At 44.0% G+C, this 23,309-nt stretch overlaps 2 protein-coding genes across 3 annotated transcripts in view; both read right to left on the bottom strand.

Moving 5' to 3' along the window:
- Positions 1–23,309, bottom strand: part of LOC139925776 (toll-like receptor 6) — a 311,939-nt gene that overhangs the window by 276,352 nt on the left and 12,278 nt on the right. The gene's annotated exons all lie outside the window — the stretch shown is intronic.
- On the bottom strand, positions 1,376–22,075 carry cnot4b (CCR4-NOT transcription complex, subunit 4b). 2 transcript variants are annotated; one of them, XM_071917275.2, is made up of 12 exons: positions 21,902–22,075; positions 21,432–21,629; positions 18,058–18,144; positions 17,536–17,637; positions 16,252–16,377; positions 14,111–14,235; positions 13,666–13,869; positions 12,863–12,920; positions 12,030–12,285; positions 10,763–11,326; positions 4,479–4,715; positions 1,376–1,694 (listed from the first exon to the last, which is right to left on the bottom strand). In XM_071917275.2, the coding sequence occupies exons 1-12, from the start codon at positions 22,073–22,075 to the stop codon at positions 1,393–1,395; spliced, it is 2,433 nt and encodes an 810-aa protein (XP_071773376.2). In that variant the 3' UTR covers positions 1,376–1,392. The 2 variants fall into 2 exon arrangements, with proteins under 2 accessions (XP_071773376.2, XP_078138193.1); XM_078282067.1 differs by lacking the exon at positions 4,479–4,715.

The raw sequence follows: 23,309 nt of genomic DNA, 5'->3' as shown, positions 1-23,309 counted from the left end.
CTCATGCAGATTATCGGTAGACGCTACAATTTACCGATGTTCCCTAAACGCCTCATGCAGGCTACCGCTACTGATAGCGTTTTTGCTGCTCTCAACCCTCCCTCTCAAATTTACACTAGTTCTGCTCAAGCACTCATAGCTCTCTCCTTCTTTTAGCGACTTTCTCGCTAATCCCACAGTTGTTTACACGCTTTTCAGATCTGCTAGTTACTTAGCTTAGCAGCTAGCGATAGCTTAGCAGTTAGCGATGGCTTCTCACTCTCCCTCTCAGTTTAATTAATAATTAGCTGTTAATGTTTACGTTAACGTTACACATATATTTGCGGGAGTGGGAGAAATCTCGCGCTACTGTTGATGTCCAGCGTGATGACGGAGACTCTGGGAAACGTGAGTTTGTTTATTTGCTGCATCACATGTAGTTTTAAATGAGGAAATCTGCAACTTTCTTTCAAGGGCACAACGGCCAGTTCAAAACAGGGCATGCCAAACTGGCCATGTGGATAGTTAATTTTAGAAGGGGCATTACGGCCACACTACGGGGCATCCACGGCACTGGTCGTTTGGTCTAATATGTACATCACATTATATTGATAACTCAGCGGACAAATTGAGTCAAAACTATTTAATTCAAAGGATTTTGAGGGAAATTTAAGGACATTTTAAATCAGTTTAAAACATGAATAATTTTTTTTTTATGTATCGATACGAGGGGCTGGAAAATTGATACAGTATCGTGGAAAAAAATATTGCAATACAACTCAGCTGTATCGATTTTTTTGCACAGCCCTACATCTTAGACACAGCAGGTTTCCCGGAATCGTTTGGGAAACCTGGGAAGCAGCTTCTCTCATGTAGACAGATTGAGGATGAGCTTTCCTGGCAAATCGTTTGAAGGCAGACGCGTTCAATTGTGTTCCGAGACTTACACAACATCAGTCAATTGTTTCTATTCCAAAGCGCCTCTCAAACATTGTCTTATTTCCTCAACAAGATGAGTGTATTTTCCCTCGAGATCCAATTCTCTAATATCTGGATCACCACTACTTACACATAATTCTACAAACTCTGGAAATCCCTGACAATTCTCGGCCAATCACAGGGAATACGCCTCTCGTTTGAGCGGATGGGAAGCTCCCGGTAGTGCTGCGTAATCATGATGCTGTCGGACAGTGTTAGGAGGTGTGGCTGGGGTAGCGCGCCTAGACCAACTTCAACAACCAATCAAAAACCAAGACAAGAAACACAACAGCTCAGAAGATCAGGAGGAGGAAGAAATGAAAATAGTATATCGTCGTCTTATTATTCGTTAATAGTTTTGTACTGTATCTCTGCTGATTTGGTTGAGTGATTCTCTGTGGATGGTGGAGGGGTTAAGGTTTACATTGACGGTCCCTAGTGGCGGTCGACGGCGGCACTCTGTAGCAGGTCTGTCTGGGTCTGGCCGGGCGGTCTGAAGGCCGTCTGGAAGCCCGGCGGGGGGGAGTGGAACTGGGCGGCTGGGGACGGGTAGGGCGCCCAGCCGGGTCTGTGGGGAGGGGGCTGGCTCCCGAAGGGGCCGCTGTGTGGGGGCTGGGGGGGCGCCGCGGAGCCGGACGGGGCGTCCATCTCTGTGAGGGCCTGCAGGGACTTGAGCCAGTGGGGAGGATTGTCGTCGTGAAGAGACTCCAGACTATTGCCGCCGGAGGCCGGGATCCCTGCAGAGAGACAAGGGACATTACAGATGGAGGACAAGGCAACAATAAAGTTTATTTTTGTTTGTTTGTAAAGCTAACATGCTTCTTTTCCACATTAAAATACCAATAAATAAACAGTCTGAGTGTGTCTGTGACCTTGTGTCTTCATACCTACACTGCCTAAAATTGGCTTTTGGGATGTTTTGGAGCATATACCATTTGCTGCGGGCATATTGTATGGGCTGTTTGGCCAGTAGTGACCTGGGTTGTGGCTATCAAGGTGAGGCCACAGAGCAGGGAAGTCACAGCAACAACAACAATGGAGGAAAGCAGTAAGAAAAAGAAACAGCAAAGCTAAACCTTCAAAAACACAATGAACTTCAGCGTTGCTTTTTTTGTTATTGCAGATTGGCTGCGTTCTCCGTCTGCTTCTTCAACACCTGTGGAGGCTTTACAGTGGCGGTTACCTCAGCCTCAGGCTAGACGGCAGCTCATGTTGGAGCGGGAACTTGACCAAGTGAGGGGGAGGAGGGCGGGAGTAACAATACACTTCCTGGCTTTCTGACTTTCCTTGGATAAAGGAAGGAGGGGAGAGTGTTACTCATTCACTTTCCCCACCCACATTTTCCAGCTGGTCCAGGGATTTGAATCGACAACCTGCTGGTCACAAGCCCACTTCTCGAACCCAACGCTACCTCCATTGGCAGCATTACATCTCAATATGTCATCCCCCACCAATCACGCAGTCCCCCTCAGGGCCAATCAGTGACAAATATGTCCTTTGACCTGTAATTGTAGCACCTACTTGGGGTAATCAGTGCAAAGTTTTGTCAAAATCTAATCAGCATTGTTGGAGATATTGTGCGTCACGGCCGGATAGATGAACGAACGAATGAACAAACGGACGCTGACTGATCCACAACCCCCCCTTCGTGTCACAGACATAGAGAGCTCCCCTCCACAGACGAGTCCTGTAGAGGAAGACGAGCTGAATCTCTATGCTGTGATCTGACAGACATGGCCAGATTTGTCAGCATCACAGAGTAAGCAGCGGGCCGTCTACAGCGATCATCACCGACCAGCCTGTCTGTAGATCGATGCTCTGGGCGGGGCCGCGGGGCCGAGATAAGAGAGGCTGGTACTGAAGCCAGAGGCTCAGACAGAGGGGATCGATCGCCTTCCATTACACCGAGCAGTTGGAAGGAGCTGGCTCGTCCCCCCGTAGACCTGTCCTGCAGTACAAAGCCCGGAGCCACGACTTAGTGGTGAAACTCAATAGCATAACAGAGGAAATCCCTTAGCCAGCACAGCAGCTCTTCTCAAATCCAGGCCATTCCTCCTGGCCACCAAGACCTGGGGAGAGAGCATATTTCTGAACATCACCTGGGAGAAATACTGTCGACGCTGGGTTTTCGAAAAATGCCCATTTGACTGCTTCAACTGTTGGTGGCTGGTCTGAAATCACCACCCACCAAGCACCAATGCCGGTAAAATGTGTCTTTGGTGAGTAAATCATTAAGGGTCACACACTGGACGGTAAGTTTTTGAGATGATAACACTTGAATGTTATATACAGTCTTTGGTCTTTACCTGTTCTCAGACTTTGTCCCTGCTGACCACTGTTCACTCTCTCTGACCGTGAGCCAATCAAATCAAAGCAAAGCGGCTCCTGATAGGCTGCCTGTTAAGATGCTGTTTTAATCCCATGTGGCGAGTCACTGAATGTTTATTGAATGTTTCACACAGTACCTGATTCTATGCACAAAATACCATTGCAAACTGGTGGGGTGACATATTTCTATGAAAAATGTATATTAATTATTTGGGTGGTACAAATTAATTCTTGGCAGGTAATTGTTTCTTAGCCCAAATCCCCTACTGATGTGAGCCTGTGGCTTCAGAACAAGACCAAACACCACACATTAGAAAAGCTTCAGGGTCGGCAACGAGTCTCCTTATCACAGAAGCCAGAGGTTCTCTCCTTCATAGATGTTTCAAAGCAACAGGCATCTTGGGGTGGTTCAGGACCGCGGTCTCTCACATAAGGGTTAGACGGAAAGCAATCATCATTACATAAACACACAAACTACAGAGTGGGAAGAGATTTGCCGTTCTAAGCCCCGAGGCAGATGTTATGAGCATCATTTCTTCCCAGTGGGAAGCATGGCGCCTCAGGCCAGTCGTGGTGGGGTGGTGGGGGGGGGGGGGGGGGGGGGGGGGGGGGGGGGGGCGCTTCTCCAGCCTCTCTCTGACAGATAAATTGATGCCACACGCGAATGGATATATATTGTCATCGTAACATCCTGGCACAGGCCAACGCCACCAAAAAGTGCGCAGTGCTGCTACTTACAGTACACCATGAGCGTCCTACAGTAATACAAAGGCCAGTCACGTTTGGTAAAAGTATTTGCACTACATTCATTCACTGGTAAGAAAAATATAGGCTACGGCTCACTCAAAACAAATAGTTGAGTATTTTGGTGCCATTAGTCCAACATCGTTCTCCTTATCCCATAAACCCTTGCGTTTTGGGATCAATTCCTGTAGTTGGTTCAGGTTACGTTCTCACTCCTAACGAACCTCACTGCAGTTTTCTTGGAAGAGGACTGTGATGCGCATTTTCAGGTGTCTTGTTGCGGTCATTTAGTGCCACCTGAGTTTGAATGGCATTGTTCCCGCCTGACCAAACAAACCAAACTAAAGCCGCTTCAGAGTTCCAATAAACCACTCCAAGCACGCTTGGTGTGATCGCGTCCTTAGTTCCTGCCGGGATCACAGAGCCCTTGAGCAGGCATTGCGTCCTACCTGTGATGATGGCTGGGTCCATCCAGCTGGCTGTGCCATCCCAGCTAAGGCTGTGAGAGATGCCCCCCGAGCCCACCGGTGCCCCCGTGTGGTTGACGCTGGACGAGGATGAGGACGAGGAAGAGGAAGACAAGGTGTTGGGCAGCCCTCCAAAGTTGATGTTGATGTTGGGTAAGAGCGCTCTGAGGCCGTCTTGCCACTCTTTCACATTTATACTCTCTACACAACCGCTGTTTTCTGCATGGAAACAGAGGGAGAGATGCAGCTCTTAGAAAATCAACACTGCTAGCAAAACTCCAGCTCTCTCACACCATGACTTGTCCTCTATGAAGACACCACCAAAACAAACCGTAGATTTCATAAACCCAGCAATCTACTGCTCTAATTTCTCTCAAATGCATTGAACAGTGTCTGAAATTAACTTTTGTCCCCGCTGCCAAGGGCTGACAAACTAAAGAAAACATTACCTGCCAAGAGTAATTTTCAAGATATTTAATTTACATTTTTCATTGAAATATGTCACCCTTGCCATTTTCAATGCTATTCTGTGCACCGAGGTGGGTACTGTATGAAACAATGAATCTTCAGCCTCACACCTGCCATGTGTAACCACACTGGAATAATGTTCATGTTCAACTAATGTTAGGCTACACAATCCAGGAACTATAGTCACTACCACTTGGTGTAAAGCAGTGCAGCAGGCAGCCAATCAGGAGCCTGTTTGATACAGAGCCATTGATTTGATTGGCTCATGGTCATAGAGAGTGTACAGTGGCCAGCAGGGACAATGTTTGAGAACAGGTAAAGACCAAAGACTGAATATAACCATGGCATTCAAATGTCTAAATAATCTAAAAAAGATATTGTCCAGAGTGGAGGGTGGCCATTATTGATTTATCCACCAAAGACAAATATTACCAGCATTTGTCACTTAGTAGGTTATTAATTGTGGACCCTGTGCTTGAGGCTTGAGGATATAAAACAAAAATACTATTTAATTATATTCAATATTATACAGTGAAATGGTCTCCTGTCTTCCTCATTCTCCAGTAGGCTACTAGCAAGGGAGGCGAGGCTGTTTAAATAATACAGCAATTCATCTGTGGACTAGCGCCAAAATAAACAGATTTTTTTTCTTTTATTGAGACGGAGAGCTCCAGGATCTGGTCCACTGCCAGTCTGGGGTGGGGTGGGGTGGGGGGTGGGGGGTAGAGGTCAGGGCAGGGCCGAGGTTTACTTTGCAGAAAAGGAGGTGAAGAAAAAGGGGAAAGGAGTAACCGGGTGGATAGGGGGAGGGTTCGCTGCGCTGGCCCAGCTCATCTCATCTTTGCTTCTCCCCACGGACCAACTAGCTGCCTTCTCTGCCCAAAAAAAAAAATATATATATTTATATATATAGAAATCTCACAAAAAAAAAGTACATCAGGCTTTAGCCTCTGCCAGACAGGCATTCTCCTGAGACGCTTAGAATGGAGTGCAGCAGGCAGCATCCTGTATCCAGAAACAGGGGAGAGCTGCGAAGGTAATTGTACCCTCTGCGGCAGGCGGGCAGAACACAGCAAACCTGCCCCCCGTAAACATGTGCCACCTACAACTTAATAATACTGCCATGGCCGCACAGAGACCTGGGGGACTGGAGAGCGTGTCTTCTTTTAACCAGCTTCCACACACACACACACACACCTTGTCACCCGGCCTCAAGAGCCATGTCTTTATGCTTCTGAGGAAAGCATGACTGGAATGTTCTACAGTCATCTGTCACAGCCGGAACCGTCGTGACCGCTGACACCGAGGTGACCGAGACTGTTCATCAACGGGAAACACACTGCTGCTGCATCACATGAACACACTAGGATTCGACAGATACGGGTTATTGAGGGCTGATACCAATATTTTTGTGAAGCTGCCGATATTCCGATATTCAGTGTCTTTCAACTGAATAATTTTCATGCCAAAAAAGACAAGTATTCAGTATTTCCCCCAGATTTATTTTCTTGTCAGGGTGGAAAAGCCTCTGAAACAGCATTTAGACCATCATGGGACACTAAAACTCTCCACGGTTAGCAGCTCTTTAAGGCAGGGTGACCCCCCGCCTATTCAATGGTAGGGCACCGCTGGGATACATTACTGCCTTTAATAAAGAATTTAAGTCCAAAAAATATTGAAAAATTGCATAAAAAACTAATGTGTGCAAAGAAAACCAAACATTAAAGTGAAAAGGTTAGTCAGGGCAGGTGGGTGCCAATAACATCCTGGCAATGTACTCGAGGCAGGAAGACTTGGTATCGAGTCAGGAGAGGCTGCAGAAGTGGGCTAATTATTCAGCTGCCATGTTTTCTCTTGCAGCCCAACAGCAGTATGGATGTGCTGTGGTTGGGAGCTGGGCTCATTTAGAGCACCGTCTAATGAGAGACTGTAGACACCAGGCCTCGCGAGGAAGAGCCTTTCCAGTTACCATGGCTCTATGAATAATAAATACTAATTGACAGGATGACTGTTGGTGGACTTATTCATTAACCCACACAGCTAGCTTCTCAAAAGATGGCTAAGGGATGGCAAAATCTGTCGCAATGCTATAAGCCTTTTATAACAACACATATCGTGGGCTGACTGCTACCATAGCCATCACTTAAGACATTAATTCCAACGCAAATTCCATTAATTACATTAAGCTACTGTATTAAATAATGTCAAGTCACAACTCCAAAAACATGAATTATTAAGAGGAGACAAGTGTCCCCTCAGTATTCCCCTGTGATCCTCCCTCAGCCCTCGCCAAGCCCCTTCTTTTCATTTTAATCGGCCAGTCAGGCGGGGAAGCATGGCTGGCATTAACATCATCACCTATGTTGCCATTTGCATCCGCAGATAAACAAGTGCTGCCATGTTTAATTCATGAGACAGAGAGCTGGTTTCAAAATCAATTTTAACAAAGTTATAGAATGCCACTCCTCCAGTGGGCGGAATTATTTACCATTAAATTAGTTGGATCTCTTTTATGATGGTGCTATTAGGGAAAGGTCGCCTGCCAATGTAGCCTCATCTTCTTTAATTGCTTCCATTTTACAACCAATATCTTCTGTTTGGACATTGCTAGCTTCATTACAGATAAATTGTTAATGAGATGATTGCAGCTCACACACACTGGACAATTGTGAGGGCAAATCAGCCGAACATCATGCAGTCGCTGCATTTCAGACGTCCGACCTGCGGGAGAAAAAGCTGCTCGGTTTGACTGGTCTATTTCTGTATAGCTATCTACCTCTTTCCAGCCTCATCAATAATACACCGACTACAGTCAGCCGGGTGCTGCTGAGTCGTCACAACAATCTGACACAATACATCATTTTCCATTTGCTGCTCATTTATCTGGCTCCATCTCTCCAGCAGGACAGGCAGGAGGAGAAAACATGGCTGCCTGTCTGGCCTCCCTCCTGACGACGAGCTAGAGGTCGAGAGGGAGGCTGAATAAAGATGGAGAGGCTGCTGGACCACGCTAAATTAAATTAGCATTCGGCACGGCCGCTGCTGAGGCAGACGGAAAAGTAGGAGCGGAACTGGCATTCCCTCCGCACCTCGCTGGTGTTATTAAAACCAGGTCTACCAGGGCGGGCCGTGGTGAGGGACTGACCAATGAGGACGGGCTGCGTCCGGGGCAACAGCCAAACACAGAGCTCCTGGACGAATTGGAAGAGAGCGAAGGAGGCGCTCAGCAAAACTGATGTGTGCTCTGTGGGTTCTTATCACTCACAGGGTGGATACTGAGGCTGATGGCAGACTAGGGAATGAATCCTGACATTCGCTCCAGGATTTTCAAGAAGTTTTCTTTTGTGATTGTGACCAAAATTGCTTGATTTTGCAGTGGCTTTTCTCAAAAATTGTGATGCAATCTGTGGAGTTTTAAGTGTTTTTGCAGTATAACTGAAATGGTACTAAAGTGGCACTAAAGGAAAATGGAAAATTTTAACTACCTCCCATTAAGAAAGAGTCAAATATAATCATGTGATAATAACCTCCATATCACAGAAATTACTTTAGTGCTCCTACTTTCTTTTTTTGCTCCTACTCTTTTATTTTTTGAGTACATGGTTTCTAAAAACCACAGACATAAAATTACAAAAAAGGAAAATACTGTCCTTGGATTCCAGCCTTTATGAATATACCTTCAACTCCACATCAGCACAGTAACCACCAAATAAAATCAGTCCATTTGAGTATGTTTTGTGGTTATAAAACTGTATAGTTTCATTAAACAATTATGTAATATTTATATAAGATGATCAAATTACGGATTTCAAATTTCAAAAACCTTTTTTTTTTTGCATTTTCAGGAGAACAATGGCTGGCCTGATTAAAAATTGTTGATCTCAAACACTCCTTGATTGGTAAAGGACGCATTCATATTCATATTTTGAAATCTAAACCATAATGTAATCGTTAAATCACGCTGAATGTTAAATGTTTAAATGAGGCATATATGCTAATCATTCATGCATGAATGTATCATGAAACAAGTCATACACATTATTTATGTGCTATGTTTATGTGCTAACCCTTCGGAGGACTTGTTTTCAAAGCTCCTGTCTCAAGGGATTTTAGTAGTTGACAGACTAGGCTTACTACTTTGCTCTTACTCATAACTACAAGGATTTTCCAGATGCCACTGTCCTTAAGGTTTTCAATCAAAACTTGATATGAAGCAGGCATTGCTTGGCATTTCCCAGATGACATGTGCAGTAACTACAGCTATGTTTGGCTCACTATCACTAAAAGCCTCCAACTTTTAAATATTGCATTTCCAACCATGAGTTCATAGGTTGTTCCTAAATAATGTATGTTTGCATGCATTGGTTATAATGTCAACATACATGGTGTTTTCTTCTTTGCGATATGTTTGATTTGAATGAACAAAATCATCATGTGTACATTCTCCTACTAGCCAATCGTCAACACATTATATCGCCAATCCCTGATGTATTGGTCAAATCGCCTAACCTTACAAGGCAGTAGTACACTTGTCAGTCCGATGGTCTCACATAGGGATGGCAATATCAAACTAACCCACACAGCCACTGAAAATAGCTAGACACTAGTGTAAGAGCTTCTATAATCCATGGTTTGTTTAAAAAACACCCAAGAAAAACATTTCTATTCATCGCTTGGCCTTGCTCATAAAGCAGCACTTCACATTTCCTTCAAGAGCGTCTGGTCTGTCTGCTGTCTGGAAAGACGAGGGATGATTTCTTTAAATCAGCGCGCCTCACAAAGGGGATTTCAGGTAAGTCTACACCCTGTGGCCACTGTCAAGCTTTACCAAGCCTCCAGGAAATTTCACTTTTTCCATCTCTCTTCTTATCACAGATAAACAGCTCCCGACTTGGTAAACACTTGCTTGGAGCAACTTCATTAGCTCAATACATTTAACGTGTAATGAAGATCACAGCCGGATCCTGTCAGTGGCTCTCCTACGTCTTCACCTTAAGTGATCTGGAAGGTGATTTGCTACTAGAGTAGGCACTGGGCTAAACTGAGAGTTGAACTGGCAGAGCTGGGACTGGGCCTGTGCTTGGTGATGTGAGACGATACTAAGGTACAGTCTGCCATCGCTCCCCTCTGCTGCCAGATGCATTTCTCTTCCCTCTGATGAACGTTTTCCCAGAAGTTCTGTATGAGTTGGGGGGGGGGGGGGGGGGGGAGTGTGAAATACGTAGCTGAGACAGCCTGAACAAAGCCTAAAAATACAAGCTTAAGTATAAAAAACTGCAGCACAGCATAATTAACAGCAGTGTTACAGCATTGTCAGCATGACCCATTATCAGCTTGATATAAAGATTCAAATCATAGGCCTTCCATTCTTCCTCTCTGCTAGAAGCCATCTAATCTCTAACACACTGTACGTTGTGGTTTCAGCCAGAAACAAATGATGTGCTGCCACCCAGTGGTCAACTGAATGAGCTGTACACTTACCCACAATGTAATGGGCTAAAATGATGTCATGGATTGTTCATTTGTGGAAATCAGCTGAGCTTCCCAGCTCTTTGCCTATTCTGCAGAACTGTCCACAGAACCGCTTTACTTGGACAGAAGAAGCCTCCCTGTGTTCTGTGCTTTCCAGTCCAGATGAAGTGTACAGCTAGACTGGAAAGCTTCAGTAAAACAAGCAGGTGAACTGGGATAGAGTGTTGGATTAAAGATGCAATTTGTAGGATGTGCAGCTGTAACGCACAGTAACAGCTAGACAACAGAACATCAGCAGAGGTCAAATCTCACTGATCCTGTCTTACCTGTGATAGGGATTCCTCCTAGCCCAGTACTGTGATGCCCTGGCAGGATAGTCAAGTCCAAGAAGCTGCTGTGTGAGGTGGAGGCTGTTGGGCTGACTGTGTGGTTCAAGTGCGCAAAGTTACTGCGTGACGAGGCTGGAGCCACGCCCATCCAGGACTGGCGGGCAGCCGAGGAGGAGGTGGAAGAGCAGGACGACGAGAAAGACTGAGGGTGCCCGGGGTAGCTGAAGGAGCTGTTGAGTCCGTGGTGAGGGTGCTGGTGCTGGGAGAAGCGGTGAGGGAGGCCGGAGTTGGGCGGGAAGTGGTTGGAGGGCAGGAGACCCCCCGGGGGGCCAAGGCCTTTGGTGGGTAGGAGGCCGTGGGGGCTGTGGGGGAAAGAGCCGGGCGACAGGGAGGAGGTGAAGCTGTCCTGAACAGAAAGCTCCTTCTCTATGAGGTCGGCCAGTGCCTTGCGGGTGATGTCGAAGGGGTCGAAGCCCAGGTCGTCCTCCTGCTGCTGCTGTTTGGATGAGCCGAAGCCAAAGGCGGCCTGCCAGTCTGTGGAGGACGACACTGGGATGGTATCTGCGGACAGAGCGAGGAAGAGACAGCAGATTATCCGGGGTGTCTGCAGTTTTCAGAGAGCCAAATATTTCATGCTACAGGGAATTGGATTTTAGACCAATTTAACAACCAAAATAAAGAAACAAAAATCTGGCAAAACAGCCTATTTCTGATTGAACATAGCTAATGAAAGTTCTGAAACTCTAAATGAGCAGTCTAAGAAAAATACACCGGGAAATTAAATGTTTAGGGACATGAAGTCCAACATGTTTATCATATTGTATTCACCCTGTTCTGTATTAATCCAAGAGTGGACATGCATGTGGGTCAATTTTACTGTGACCAACTGGAAGTGCAGTAATGTAATACAACATAAGAAAATCAAACCAACACTACTGCTGGTCCCATTCACATCTTTTGGTGAAAACACAATTCATGGCATTCGTCTTATTTCATCTGTCTTACTTTCCAACTCTGTCTCACCTAAACTGAATGTAAAGAATCTGTCAATAGCATTATCCAATTTGAAATGTACCAGATGACATGGTGTAAAAAGACCTCTAATTATTGTATTCGAGACATTTTAATAGCTTTTAAGGCCTCGATCTTAGATAATTCAAGACTTTTCAAGGGCCTTTTTAAGGAAGATTAACCATCTTCAACCCTTGCTTGACAAACAAGCCTCTTTGTACACACAGTCATTTTTTTCCTCCAGAAAGCCCACCTGAGGTGAAGAGGCTTTGTGGTTCTGGTGCTGTGGGCCAGTCAGAGTTGCTGTGTGAGGAGCTGGGGAAGCCGGCCAGGCCGCTGGGGAGGGGGTTGGGGTGCCGGAAGTTGCTGTTGTCCGAGAACAGAGACTGGGACTCTGCAGCGGCCCCCTCAAACGGGGAACGAGCTGTAAGGCCTGCAACGCTGATGGGAACTACCAGGCTGGGCTTACTAAGGCCAGGAGGGGGCGATGGAGAGTCACTGCCCGGGAGCTGGGGAGAGAAGGTGGGGAGGTTGTCATTTCATTAATCCTTTATTTAATAAGGTAGTCTTATTGAGATCAGGAAATATTTTCCAAGAGACCCGAGAACAAAACGTATTAATAAAAATGACGAAGAAAATACACAATGCAATTCAGTCAAACAGTCGGCAACATACAGGGACATACATTATGAAAAGAAATATCATAGAGAATGGGATGTCATTGCTTTACAGTCATTGATGGGGACAATAAATTCTAACTTTAAAGTGCTTTGCAGTCTGTTCCATTTATAAGACGCAAAGTACCAGAAAACAAGAACAGAATTTAGTCCATGTGACTTTTGTTTACAAGCCCTGGTTCACTTGTAACTGGGCAGTGTGAACCTAAACAAACTAAACATAAAAATGCAACAAAATAAACTTTTCCACTATGGTTCAGACCAAAGAAAATAAACTGCAGGTGTTCTTGTACCCTTAATTGGCAGTCAGTAATACTGAATGGCTGGGATTTTTTTTAAGCAATAATAAAAAGAACAGTGTCTGGTACACTGGCACTGCTGCATTCCAAGTAAAAGAGAGATTTCTTACCAGTTGTGAGGTTTCACCGTTGCCTATACTGATGATGTCTGGCAGTTTGTCACTGGGGCTGCAAAATGAAATTAGGAGAATTATGGTGAACAGAATCAACCACTGAAACACTCCAGGAGGTCCAGCAGTCCAGGAAAGGAGAAACCTCATTTGAGACTGTCAGCATCAATAAGGAGGTGTTGGTTTCTTTATGATGGATTTCTGCTTGCCAGAAGGTCCAGCATCTCCATGTGCTGGTGTGTCTAAGAGCCTGTAGTATTTTCATTAGGTCCTTGTTGAACTGCCATGTTGAGGTAATAACCTTTATAGACCAGCTGATGCTCCTGCTGATGCTATTTTTGCATTTGATGCTATATTTTCACTGTAGATTCATTGGAAGATTGATTTTTCCATTTCACATTTCTTTATGATTCAACTTGCTTGTGGAAGCGTTTGGCTAGCTAGTAGAACATTCATTTAAAGTTCCCTGGTTTCCTGATAAGGTAAGTTGTATCATTTTACAACATTAGATTGTTTGATTTAGGTTTCTTCTTCGTTGGTGGGCTTCAATGGGGTGGGATTAAGTGGGCTTCATCCTTTGTTGAGGATGTAACGTTAGTATAGTAGGGTTTGCTATGTGTATTTTAGCAGTAACGTTAGTTGTCAAGTTGTAGTAGTGAGCTGTTGATTTGATTACATTATTTGCAAAGACACTTCAAGCTGGCAAGCATGTAATTTAAGAGTAAAAGGAAAAAACAAAAGACATATGACCAAGAGAAAAATAAAAGGATGGAGGTGTAAAGATGAGGGCGGTTCAAGTTTACCTGGCGGGGTCACAGTTTGAAGAGAAAGGGGAGAGGGCCGCTACAGGGCCCAGGCTGAGGTCGGGTTCGGGCCCCTCAGGGGTCATGTGTTCAGAGTCCGAGCCGTCCAATGGGGGACTCTTCCTGTGGTCTGACGACAGACCGTTGGCCGTCTTACCAGACGGCTGTAACGACGGCCAGCCATCTTTGTTGGTACTGTTGGATCTATGGAAGGACAGAGACAGGAAAGGAAAGGAGGAGATGAAACAAAAATAAAAGTTGGATTGAATAGCATGACTTGGAGGCATGCGTGCACATCTCCATTGATACAATGGATAAAATCCCCCCATGGATAAAATCTTTCTCATTATCTCAAGTCAATGATTTCTGGGTATTGAAATCCTTAAAACTGCAGTTCTAAATAGGTAAATGCAGCAGTAGACAGGCAGACATAAGAGAAGAGTACCTTTGTAAAGAGTTGAATTTGCCCTTTGGTTTCTCCCCTGCCGTAGCCGAGGTCTGTAGGAAGGTAGGGTTCATTTTGTAGAGATCTTGTAATAGTTTCTGCTCGTACTCTTGGTGCTTTCCTGCCTGTAAGCCAAAAATAAATAAATAAATAAAAAGTTTAGTAGGTTGTTAGTGAGTGTGGCCTTTTATGCATCCATAGTTCCCACATACATTTCATATATCCTCTCATTGGGCTTGCTGTTGTAGTAGCATTCCAGTATTTCCATTTGTTCCGGTGGCCTAACTATCATCAGATTGTCCTGGTTCCCTAAAATCTGACGCGGACCTTGGGCAACATCCGAGCCAATATGACTTGCTTTGTTCTTGTCTCTCTCATATCCGAGGTAGGGGAGTATAGCGTTAGGAGTCTTGCCCAAGGACTTTCAATTCCCGCAGATTTTTCGATCACACATTCATGCTGCGAACCTCCCATTCCACCTCAACCCAAAGGAGCGCTATTGGATCAACATCTGGGGACTGTGCAGGCCATTGGAGTAACTGAAGTCACTGTCATGTTCGTGGAACCAGCTTGAGATGTGTGCGCTTTGTGACGTGCTGCTGGAAGTATCCATTTGAAAAAGGATAGACTGTGGCCATAAGGGGATGCAAATGGTGAGCAACAATGCTTAGGTATATGCTGTGGCATTCAAATGATGTTCAATTGGTATTAAGGGGCCTAATGGGTGCCAAGAAAACATTCCCCACACCATTACACCACCACCACCAGCCAGCACTGTTGATACAAGGCAGGATGGATCCACGGATTCATGCTGTTTACGCCAAATTCTGACCCTACCATCTGCATGATGCAGCAGAAATTGAGATTCGTCAGACCGGGCAACGTTTTCCCATTCTTCAATCGTCCAGTTTTGGTGATCACCTGCCCACTGTAGCTTCATCTTCCTATTCTTAGGTGATAGGAGTGGAACCCGGCGTGGTCTTTTGCTGCTGTAGACCATCAGCCTCAAGGTTTGGCATGTTGTGCGTCCAGAGATGCCCTTCTGCACACCACTGTTACAAAGAGCTGTTATTTGAGCATTTGTGGCCTTTCTGTTAGCTTGAACAAGTCTGCCCATCTGACGTCACAGAACTGCCGCCCACTGGATGTTTTTTGTTTATCGCACCATTCTCTGCACACTCTAGAGAATGTAGTGCATGAAAATCCCAGGAGGGCAGCTGGAGGATTTTTATTATGTTATGGGCTTTATTACATTTGATTTTATTACATTATGGGCAGTTATTACATTATGGTCAATTATTACATTTTGGGCCTTTACAATATACGTAACGCTCAACACAGCTAAGTAAACCACAGTATAGCACGCTGCAATGTCATATCTTTGTCAGTTCAACCATTTCTCTACAAATTTAGCAGCAAGCCCAGCAGATTTCTCTTCCTCTCCAAGTACATGGGGGAGTTTTTGTTTTGGACAGAGGGCAGAGAAATCTGGTATCAAAATGTGGAATTTATTTAAATAAATTGTTCTTATGTTTGCATATTTAGGACATTCAAATAAGAAATGCTAATAAGAAAGAAATAAGAAATCTCTCTCTGTCTCTCTCCCCCTGTATCTCTCTCTCTAAATAATAACATAGGCCTAAATAAATGAAGTACCTTGAAATAGACATATGTAAACATCTAATTTTACATACTTTTGTGGCAATTCAATAACAGATCCGATTTACAAAAGGCAAGTGATGATGCAAAACAAGATAAGATTATCATCCTACAATGTGTTGCATGTAAACATGGATTGCACATGGATTAATCAACAACAGTGAAGACGCTGGTAGGTTTATCATTGAATATATATGTGCTTCTGGGGTGATATGACACAAACATGACTATCTATAGTGTATTTTCATTGTGTATTTCAGTGAAATACGCTCGCTAAGGTACCAAAACTAGGATTACAAATTAGGGTTGCCAGGCCTGGATTAAAACTATATAGATCCTGCAAACTGGGGAAAAATAAAACTGAGAAATCCCAAAATGGGAACAAATAAAACTGAATTTGGGAGATTTCACTGTAGTTTCATCAGGGCCCTTGTTTAGCAGCACACAGGTTTCTTCCAGACTGTTCCCCAGGCTCATCTTACCTGCATTTCCTCTTTCGTAAAACTAGCAGCTTCATCCCCAAGCTCGTGTAGATACATGCAGTCTGGTTTAGGGCACTGCATGCTCTTTAAAAAGTAACTGCAGTATTTTGTTGTTCCTAAAGAGGCCTGGAAAACACAAAAAAGATACTTGGAAATTTCTAGAATAACGTCAACATATAGTTAGTGGCTTAGAGTAATGCCAATGCATGTGGTAATTAGGTAATCTCATTAATGGTCACTAGAGGTCAGCACGGGCCTGGAAATTAAGCCCGAGCCCAGACCGAGCCGTTCAGGCCCGAGCCAAAACTAAGCCCGACTGTGACGCAACATTTGAAGCCCAAACCCAACCCGAAACCCGAAATCAAAACGTTCCTATTTGAAAGTCATAGCCTCGTGGTCCGTGTATTTTTTGGTCATTCTATTTTCTTTTCAGAAACGGAAATTAAAAAATCCACATCAAAATCCACAAATGAAAAACGGAAATAGAAGGCATTTTCCGTTTTGCTGGTCAGAAATGGCAGATACTACAACATTTATAAAGGACTTGATTTTCCCTTTATCATTTGTAAAACAGAAAATGAAGTAGTAAAACAAAAATGAAAAAAGCCCATTTTGGTACTGTAGCCGCTGTGCGTCTTTCAGCACCAGTGACAGAGCGGAGAGGAGAGGAGAGGAGAGAGAGAGAGAGAGAGAGAGAGCAGCGCTCAGCAGAGGGAGGGGGGCTGTGTATGCCCAGCCTGTGTGACACAGAGCTTCAGGAGAAAGCAAGGAGCATAAAACATTGTGCTTTTTTCCACGCATGAAAAAAAAACAACCGAGCCCGAATTATTTATTTAAAAACCAAGCCCGACCCAGCCAACACCCGACATACAGTCTCGGGTCCCGTCGGGTTTGGGTCAGGTTGCAGACCTCTAATGGTCACTAATCAGTAATAACATTTATAATCATTTTATAATTAAAAATGATCGACATGATGAAGATGTTGACAGTAATTACCACAAATTATTATTATATAAAAATGTTACACCACTTATGAAGTAATAAACACCAACAAATGTAATTATTTGATATAATTACATTAGCCATCAATTTATTATATTAATAGCTTTTATTTATTTTATTTATATCTAGTCTCTACAAAGTTTTGTCTAAGAATTTCTGGTGATTTTTACAAAGAGAATTGTGATACCTGATTTTCCAGGATGTCTTAAGTTTTCAATACATTTTATTCAAGTTCTTAGCGTACAGACACTAAACACATCACCTTTATCCTTCCAAGCTTACCTTAAGTGTTCTGCCATCTACTACTACATTGTTGACACACTGTATTGCTCTAAGGGCATCTTCAGACCGAATGTAAGTGACATAGGCACTGGCACTAGGCCCCTGGGAGAAGAAGAAAGACAACAGAGAAAAAGCTCAAATTAGTAGATGCATCACTACATCATTCATAATAGAAATGCAAACCTCTCCTTAGATCGATATGAATCCCGATACTAATCATATAACTCCGCAGTCAAGAGGTACGGTGGATTTTGTCGATTTCTAAGCAAATTAACTTGCGCCACCTTGTGCCACAAAGACATTACTGCTTGGTTACTGCATTACAGTTCTGTTTTGGTGGAAGCTTGAAAATTTTGCTTGTAAAAAAATAATTTTAAATCAATATTTTGTGTCAAATGATTCATGATTCATTAATGATACCCTCCAGCTTTGGTACAGGTACAGACGTCCCGTTCTCCATAATCCCCAATGGAAAATCAATATACCCTTAATCTGTAACAGGCAGGAAGTCTGTGGACTTACTTGTGAGCCGGCGTATGATGTGCTGTTGTTGATCACCACTTTGTGAATCTTCCCAAACTTCCCAAAATACTCTGGCCTCTTCAGAACCTGTTTGGTACAAAGAGACAGTAGATGCATTTATTTTATTCTTCTCACATGTGCAGTGAAATCTGACTTTATTCTTCTGCCAGTAGTTCTGAATGGCACTGCAGGGGGCATCACAATATGGAGGCCTAATGAATGCAAAGAGCCTAAGAGTACCAGGGAATTAATTATAGAACACTGAATATTTTCACTGGGATAAGAGACAAATAGGGCTATTTTCAGATGAAAACAGAAGTGGAAAGCAATGTGCAAACAGTGTACAACTACGTAGACAAAAGGCAATCATACATTATTCTTCCACAATTAATCATCATTAATCACCTACTGCATGTAGAGAAGCAGTTAGAAACAAGAGGAAGTGTTGTGTGTGTTGTGTTGGTGTCTGTAGCTCTGAGCTGCTTGGCAGGAGCCTGGATTTTGACATTCTGGTCAGTCTTGGCTGTGAGCAGAGATCGGCCATTTCTTTGTGGCCTTTGTTTGACTAAAGCTGTCTCGCCTGCCTGGCCTCCCACCCTCTTCCTCCAAAACACAAAGAGGGATGCAGATAAACACAGAGAACGAAAGACGGAGAGAGACAGAAACCAGTAATCTCTTAGCTCTCATGGCAGCTCGTTGTTTGACAGTGAGAAAATAGAGGTGTGAATACAGAGTGGACCAGTCCAGACAGGAGGGAAAATTAGCCTGTGTGGCTCGCTTAAGGCCGGGTCACACTAGACGATTTTAACACTGATTATAAGCCCAACTGGAACATCCTGACCGTCTGGGCGAGTCTGGGCTGGGAGGGGGGGCACTCAGGCCCAATGGTCGGTCAGATTATCCTGTAGTATGAATGGGCCGGCCTCCAGACCAGTCAAGAGCTCAACAATACTTTTTCCAATGTGCTTCATTTAGTCGGTCCAGAGTGGCCAAAGTGGTCCAAGAGTCACCGAGTCTGACATCTGACAGTAATCCAGGCAACAGCCAATGGGAGTTAAGCGTATGGGAGAAGAAAAAGAGAATGAACCGGAAGTTGCTTTTAACAACTTCCACTCATGTAGATAGTTTACAGTAGATATTCCAGCTCCACTTGCTTCACTCTTGATAAGTTGTTATACAATTTTATTTGGAGGAATAAATCTCATAAAATGGTATAAAATGGCAACATGCCTGGATCAATCCACATAAGTACGCAGTTACAAATTAGGTCAAAGAAGTCAAAATTCTTCATCGGTGTTATCCTGTCACTTCAAAATACATTTGTAATGTAAATGTTAACTGTAGTTTATATGCCATGAAGCAAAAACAGTAGAACATCTATTTTGTAACTGTATTTACAATTAACTGTTCTGGACAAATAGGAAAATGTTTTTGAATGACAGAATGGGGGAGTGTGTGATCCCTTGTCTTCATCTTTGCCCCATTGCCTGGTGTGAACAGCTTCCTGATGGGACAGCAAGCATTTACTTCACACCAGTCATTTAGTCTGAACTGCCCTCATTGGGCAACATTTCAACAGTCTGGTAGTGTGACCCAGGTTTTAGCTGGAGAGGGCAGGAGCCACACATGTCCCGAGAGTTGAAGCATTTCTAAGGCCTTGTACTTTATAAATGTTTCTAATAAATGTTTTGTTTGCCACTTGCCACTTTTAGACTGCCTGACACTTTCCCTCCTCGGTAGAGAGATGAATAATATGTTCAGGGATATTTATGGTATGCAACGTCATCATGGACGCCATCAGGCACGGAGGCCACTCTGCTGTCGTTGTTTTCCAGGACTGCTGTGCGTGGGAGAGATATTGGCAGACTAAACTGCTACTGTTGCATTACACACCATTCATTTCAAGAATAGAACATAGCAGCTAGTACAGACGACATAGCTTAACTGAAATTTTTACCAACATCAGACCAGGGTCAAATAGCATTTGCAAAAATACATTTATGGTTTCAGCCCAGGATGTCAAAACAATCACAGGAAAGCATTTAAAAGTGGATTTAGTGGATTTACTATTCAGTGACTGACAACTTGCCTGAAGCTATCTGAACTGTCCTGATGCAGTAAACCCTCTGGTAGTCCAAGCAGATTAAGCTAATCATTTTTGCAACTGCAATTTCACCCAGGGCTGATCAACAGAATCAACACTCTATCTACTTATAATCTCATTTCTGGGTAAATCTAATCATGTATGATTACCAGCAGGGTTCAACCGAAGGCAGATACCCATATTTTTGGATTGAAGTTGCCAATAGCCCATATCAACATTGATGCGTACTTGTGGAAACTGATCAAAATGTTGCATTAGAATCAATTCAGATTAAGGGCTAATAACTGCCGATAGTGAACTAACATTCCCCTGCAGGAACTTATTTTTATATTTCTGTCATCCACCTCTCTAGACTAGCTCTATGACGCATCTGGTCAGTCTGAACACTGATGCCCTAAAAAAGGCTGTTCTGTTGGTGATTAAAGCCAGGAGCTGAAGCAGCTTGGCTGGACATCCTTAGCTCCATCTTAATCCTACCAATATTAATTATAGTAAAAGCAAGCAATGAAAGACTGTGGAGACCTGCTCCATTATTAAGTTATGAGTGGGAGAATAAAAGGTCTTTCACGTGGGCGTCTCCAATCATTACCCAACTCCGTAATTAGTAATTCTGTATAAATCACTGAAAACCAAAACGACGAGGTTGGCTGGTGAAGAAAATAGGGCATGAGGAATGAAACGAGTCCAGATTCTGTCCAGTCCCACGGCAGGTTATGGCGATGCCATATAGATCTAGCCTAATTAATGATCGGTTTACTAATTAATGATCAGTTTACTAATTCATGATCAGTTTATTTGAAAGTTATCTCAGCTCTGTAGCTCCCTAGTTGATCAGCTCAGCTTATTTCAGTCAATTCATAGTCAAATTAGATTTTTAGGGGCAACTGACAGCCCAAAATCATGCAATGCTGAAAATGGAAAGTGTATTTTGAGGATTATAAACATGTTAAAAGTGATGGAAGGGCAGTTGCATAGCATTTTTCCTAGAAGGAAGTCAAAATTTCTGACTTTCTGACATCTCTTAAACACAGCATAGGTTCTCCTGTTGAGTGACATCATCTAAATTCATTTACATACAAGAGGAGGATTATGGAGTTTAAAATCTCTTCCAAGATGTGAAGATTTATAGTCAGTTAAATTTTGCAATAATACAACTTTTACTTCCTTTTATTTATTAGATAAATCCGACTCCGCTCTTGAAGGCTAAAGCGCCGTGGTAAAAAAACATGAGTGTGTGTGTGTGTGTGTGTGTGTGTGTGTTTTATCTCACCTCAGGGTCGGCCAACCTCTGAGACAGCCCCACTACAAACACCAAGTTCCTCTGGACCACGCGAACACTGGCCAGATGCTTGCGGTTCTCTGTGATCTTCTGCTTCTTCTCATTCTGCTTCTGCTTCTTCTCATTCTTTATCCTCTGCAGCTCCTCCTGTGACAGCGGCTTGTACACCGCAGGGTCTTCTGGGTAGGGCTGCATGTGCGATGCATGCAGGCAACACAGAGACACCATTAAAGGTAAACTCCCTCCCTCAGATACTTTTCCACTACTAAGGCTGGTTCATGCTTCATGTAGAAACACACACAACTGATGCAATTGCAGAATCAGACCCAGGACCGCTCTCTCTCTCGCCCAATCTTTCCAGTCTCTCTCTACTGTGAAATATCTAATAAAGGCGGAAATGCCTTTATTAAGTGCTCAAGCTGTGCCAGGCTAAACTGGCTATAGGGGAGAGTGTGATCTACCTTCCTGCAGGCGGGACAGAGGCCGTTCTCGTCGGTCCGGATGCGATGCCAGCAGAAGCGGCAGATCTGGTATCCGCAGGTACAAGGGAAGAAGTTGACGTCGTCGATCTCCAGCGGTTCCATACACAGCGGGCACTCCATGGGGTCGTCCTTCACCTCGGGGCTCCGGGACATCCTACGATACCACGCTACCTGATTGACAGCTTCTACAGGGCAGGGAGCGGCTGCGCACAAGGCTGGAGACACAGAAACAAGGGGGGAGGTGAGATGAAGAGTTTAAACGAGAGCTTGGCTAGAGAAATGTGACAAAACTTTGCGTCAAAATTTTTTTTTTCATACATCAACAGTGGAAAAATCAACAGCCCGCCATCTAATTTTCTATAGTGCCTTGTCCAAGAAACACCAGACAGCAAATGTGCCACCTGACAAAGTAGGGATGGGAAAATGAATGAGAACCTCCAGCTACCATCAAAATGTCCTTGAGCAAGGCACTGAACCCCCACCTGCTCCAGTGGAGTTGGTCAGCAGTCAACAGTAGAAGACTGTGGTTGTACTGGACAGCTCCCAGATTAAGCATGGAGCTCTGTCGACTGTCCCTAAAATAAACAAACAAAAAAAAAAACGGTAATGTCTGCAACTTTTAGCATTCTTTCAAAAAACAGCAGCCAAATGCCAGTGTATTTTGGTGGCGTGTCGGTTTGACTACTTCACCAGCTGCTTTGCGAGGTAACAACCATTACTTGGGTGTTACTGACTTTTATAAAAAAACAATTTGGCTGGTATAACAGTAAAAGTGTCTGATGCTGTTAGGAATCCACCAGCCACTGTGCCCAGCGGATGGAGGAGATAATTTCCTGCTGTGACACAAAGGTCTAGATTGTGAAAATGGCCTGAGCTCCAACAGTGCACTCCAGACTCACACCACCATTTCATATCACCTTAAAAAAAAAAAGGTAAAGAGCAGGCTTTTCAAATAACATTGTGCTGAGCTTGTGTGACTGCAAGGAGCAGATTTTCTGCTCAGGAGACAGAAAACTGCTTCTGGTTCATGGGGAATTGCAGTTGGGGAAACAGGCGAGTGGTCTAAGTCAGAGGGATTGGAGGTGTGATTGGAATTGACCGACGGGTTGCGGCAGCTACAGCACAAACTAATGGGCATAGTGAAGAGAGTTGGACCAGAGCGGAGGTAATATTCCCGTTCATTTTCAGAAACTTTCCTATGGGGAATTTCAAAGAATTTTGGGAAATCAGATGCAAAAAACACCTTGTATGTTAAATAAAAATGTGCTTCTCTACACTTTCACACTTGATACCAAGGTAGGTGTATCAAGCAAATACTGAGCAGTCTGCCATTACTCTCCCAAATTGCATCTTGTATTGAAGGGGATGACGCACTCTTGTCTGAACA

The sequence above is a fragment of the Centroberyx gerrardi genome, chromosome 24 (assembly GCF_048128805.1).
Source record: "Centroberyx gerrardi isolate f3 chromosome 24, fCenGer3.hap1.cur.20231027, whole genome shotgun sequence".
Classification (NCBI taxonomy): Eukaryota; Metazoa; Chordata; class Actinopteri; order Beryciformes; family Berycidae; genus Centroberyx; species Centroberyx gerrardi.
This window is presented reverse-complemented; position numbering and strand designations above follow the sequence as displayed.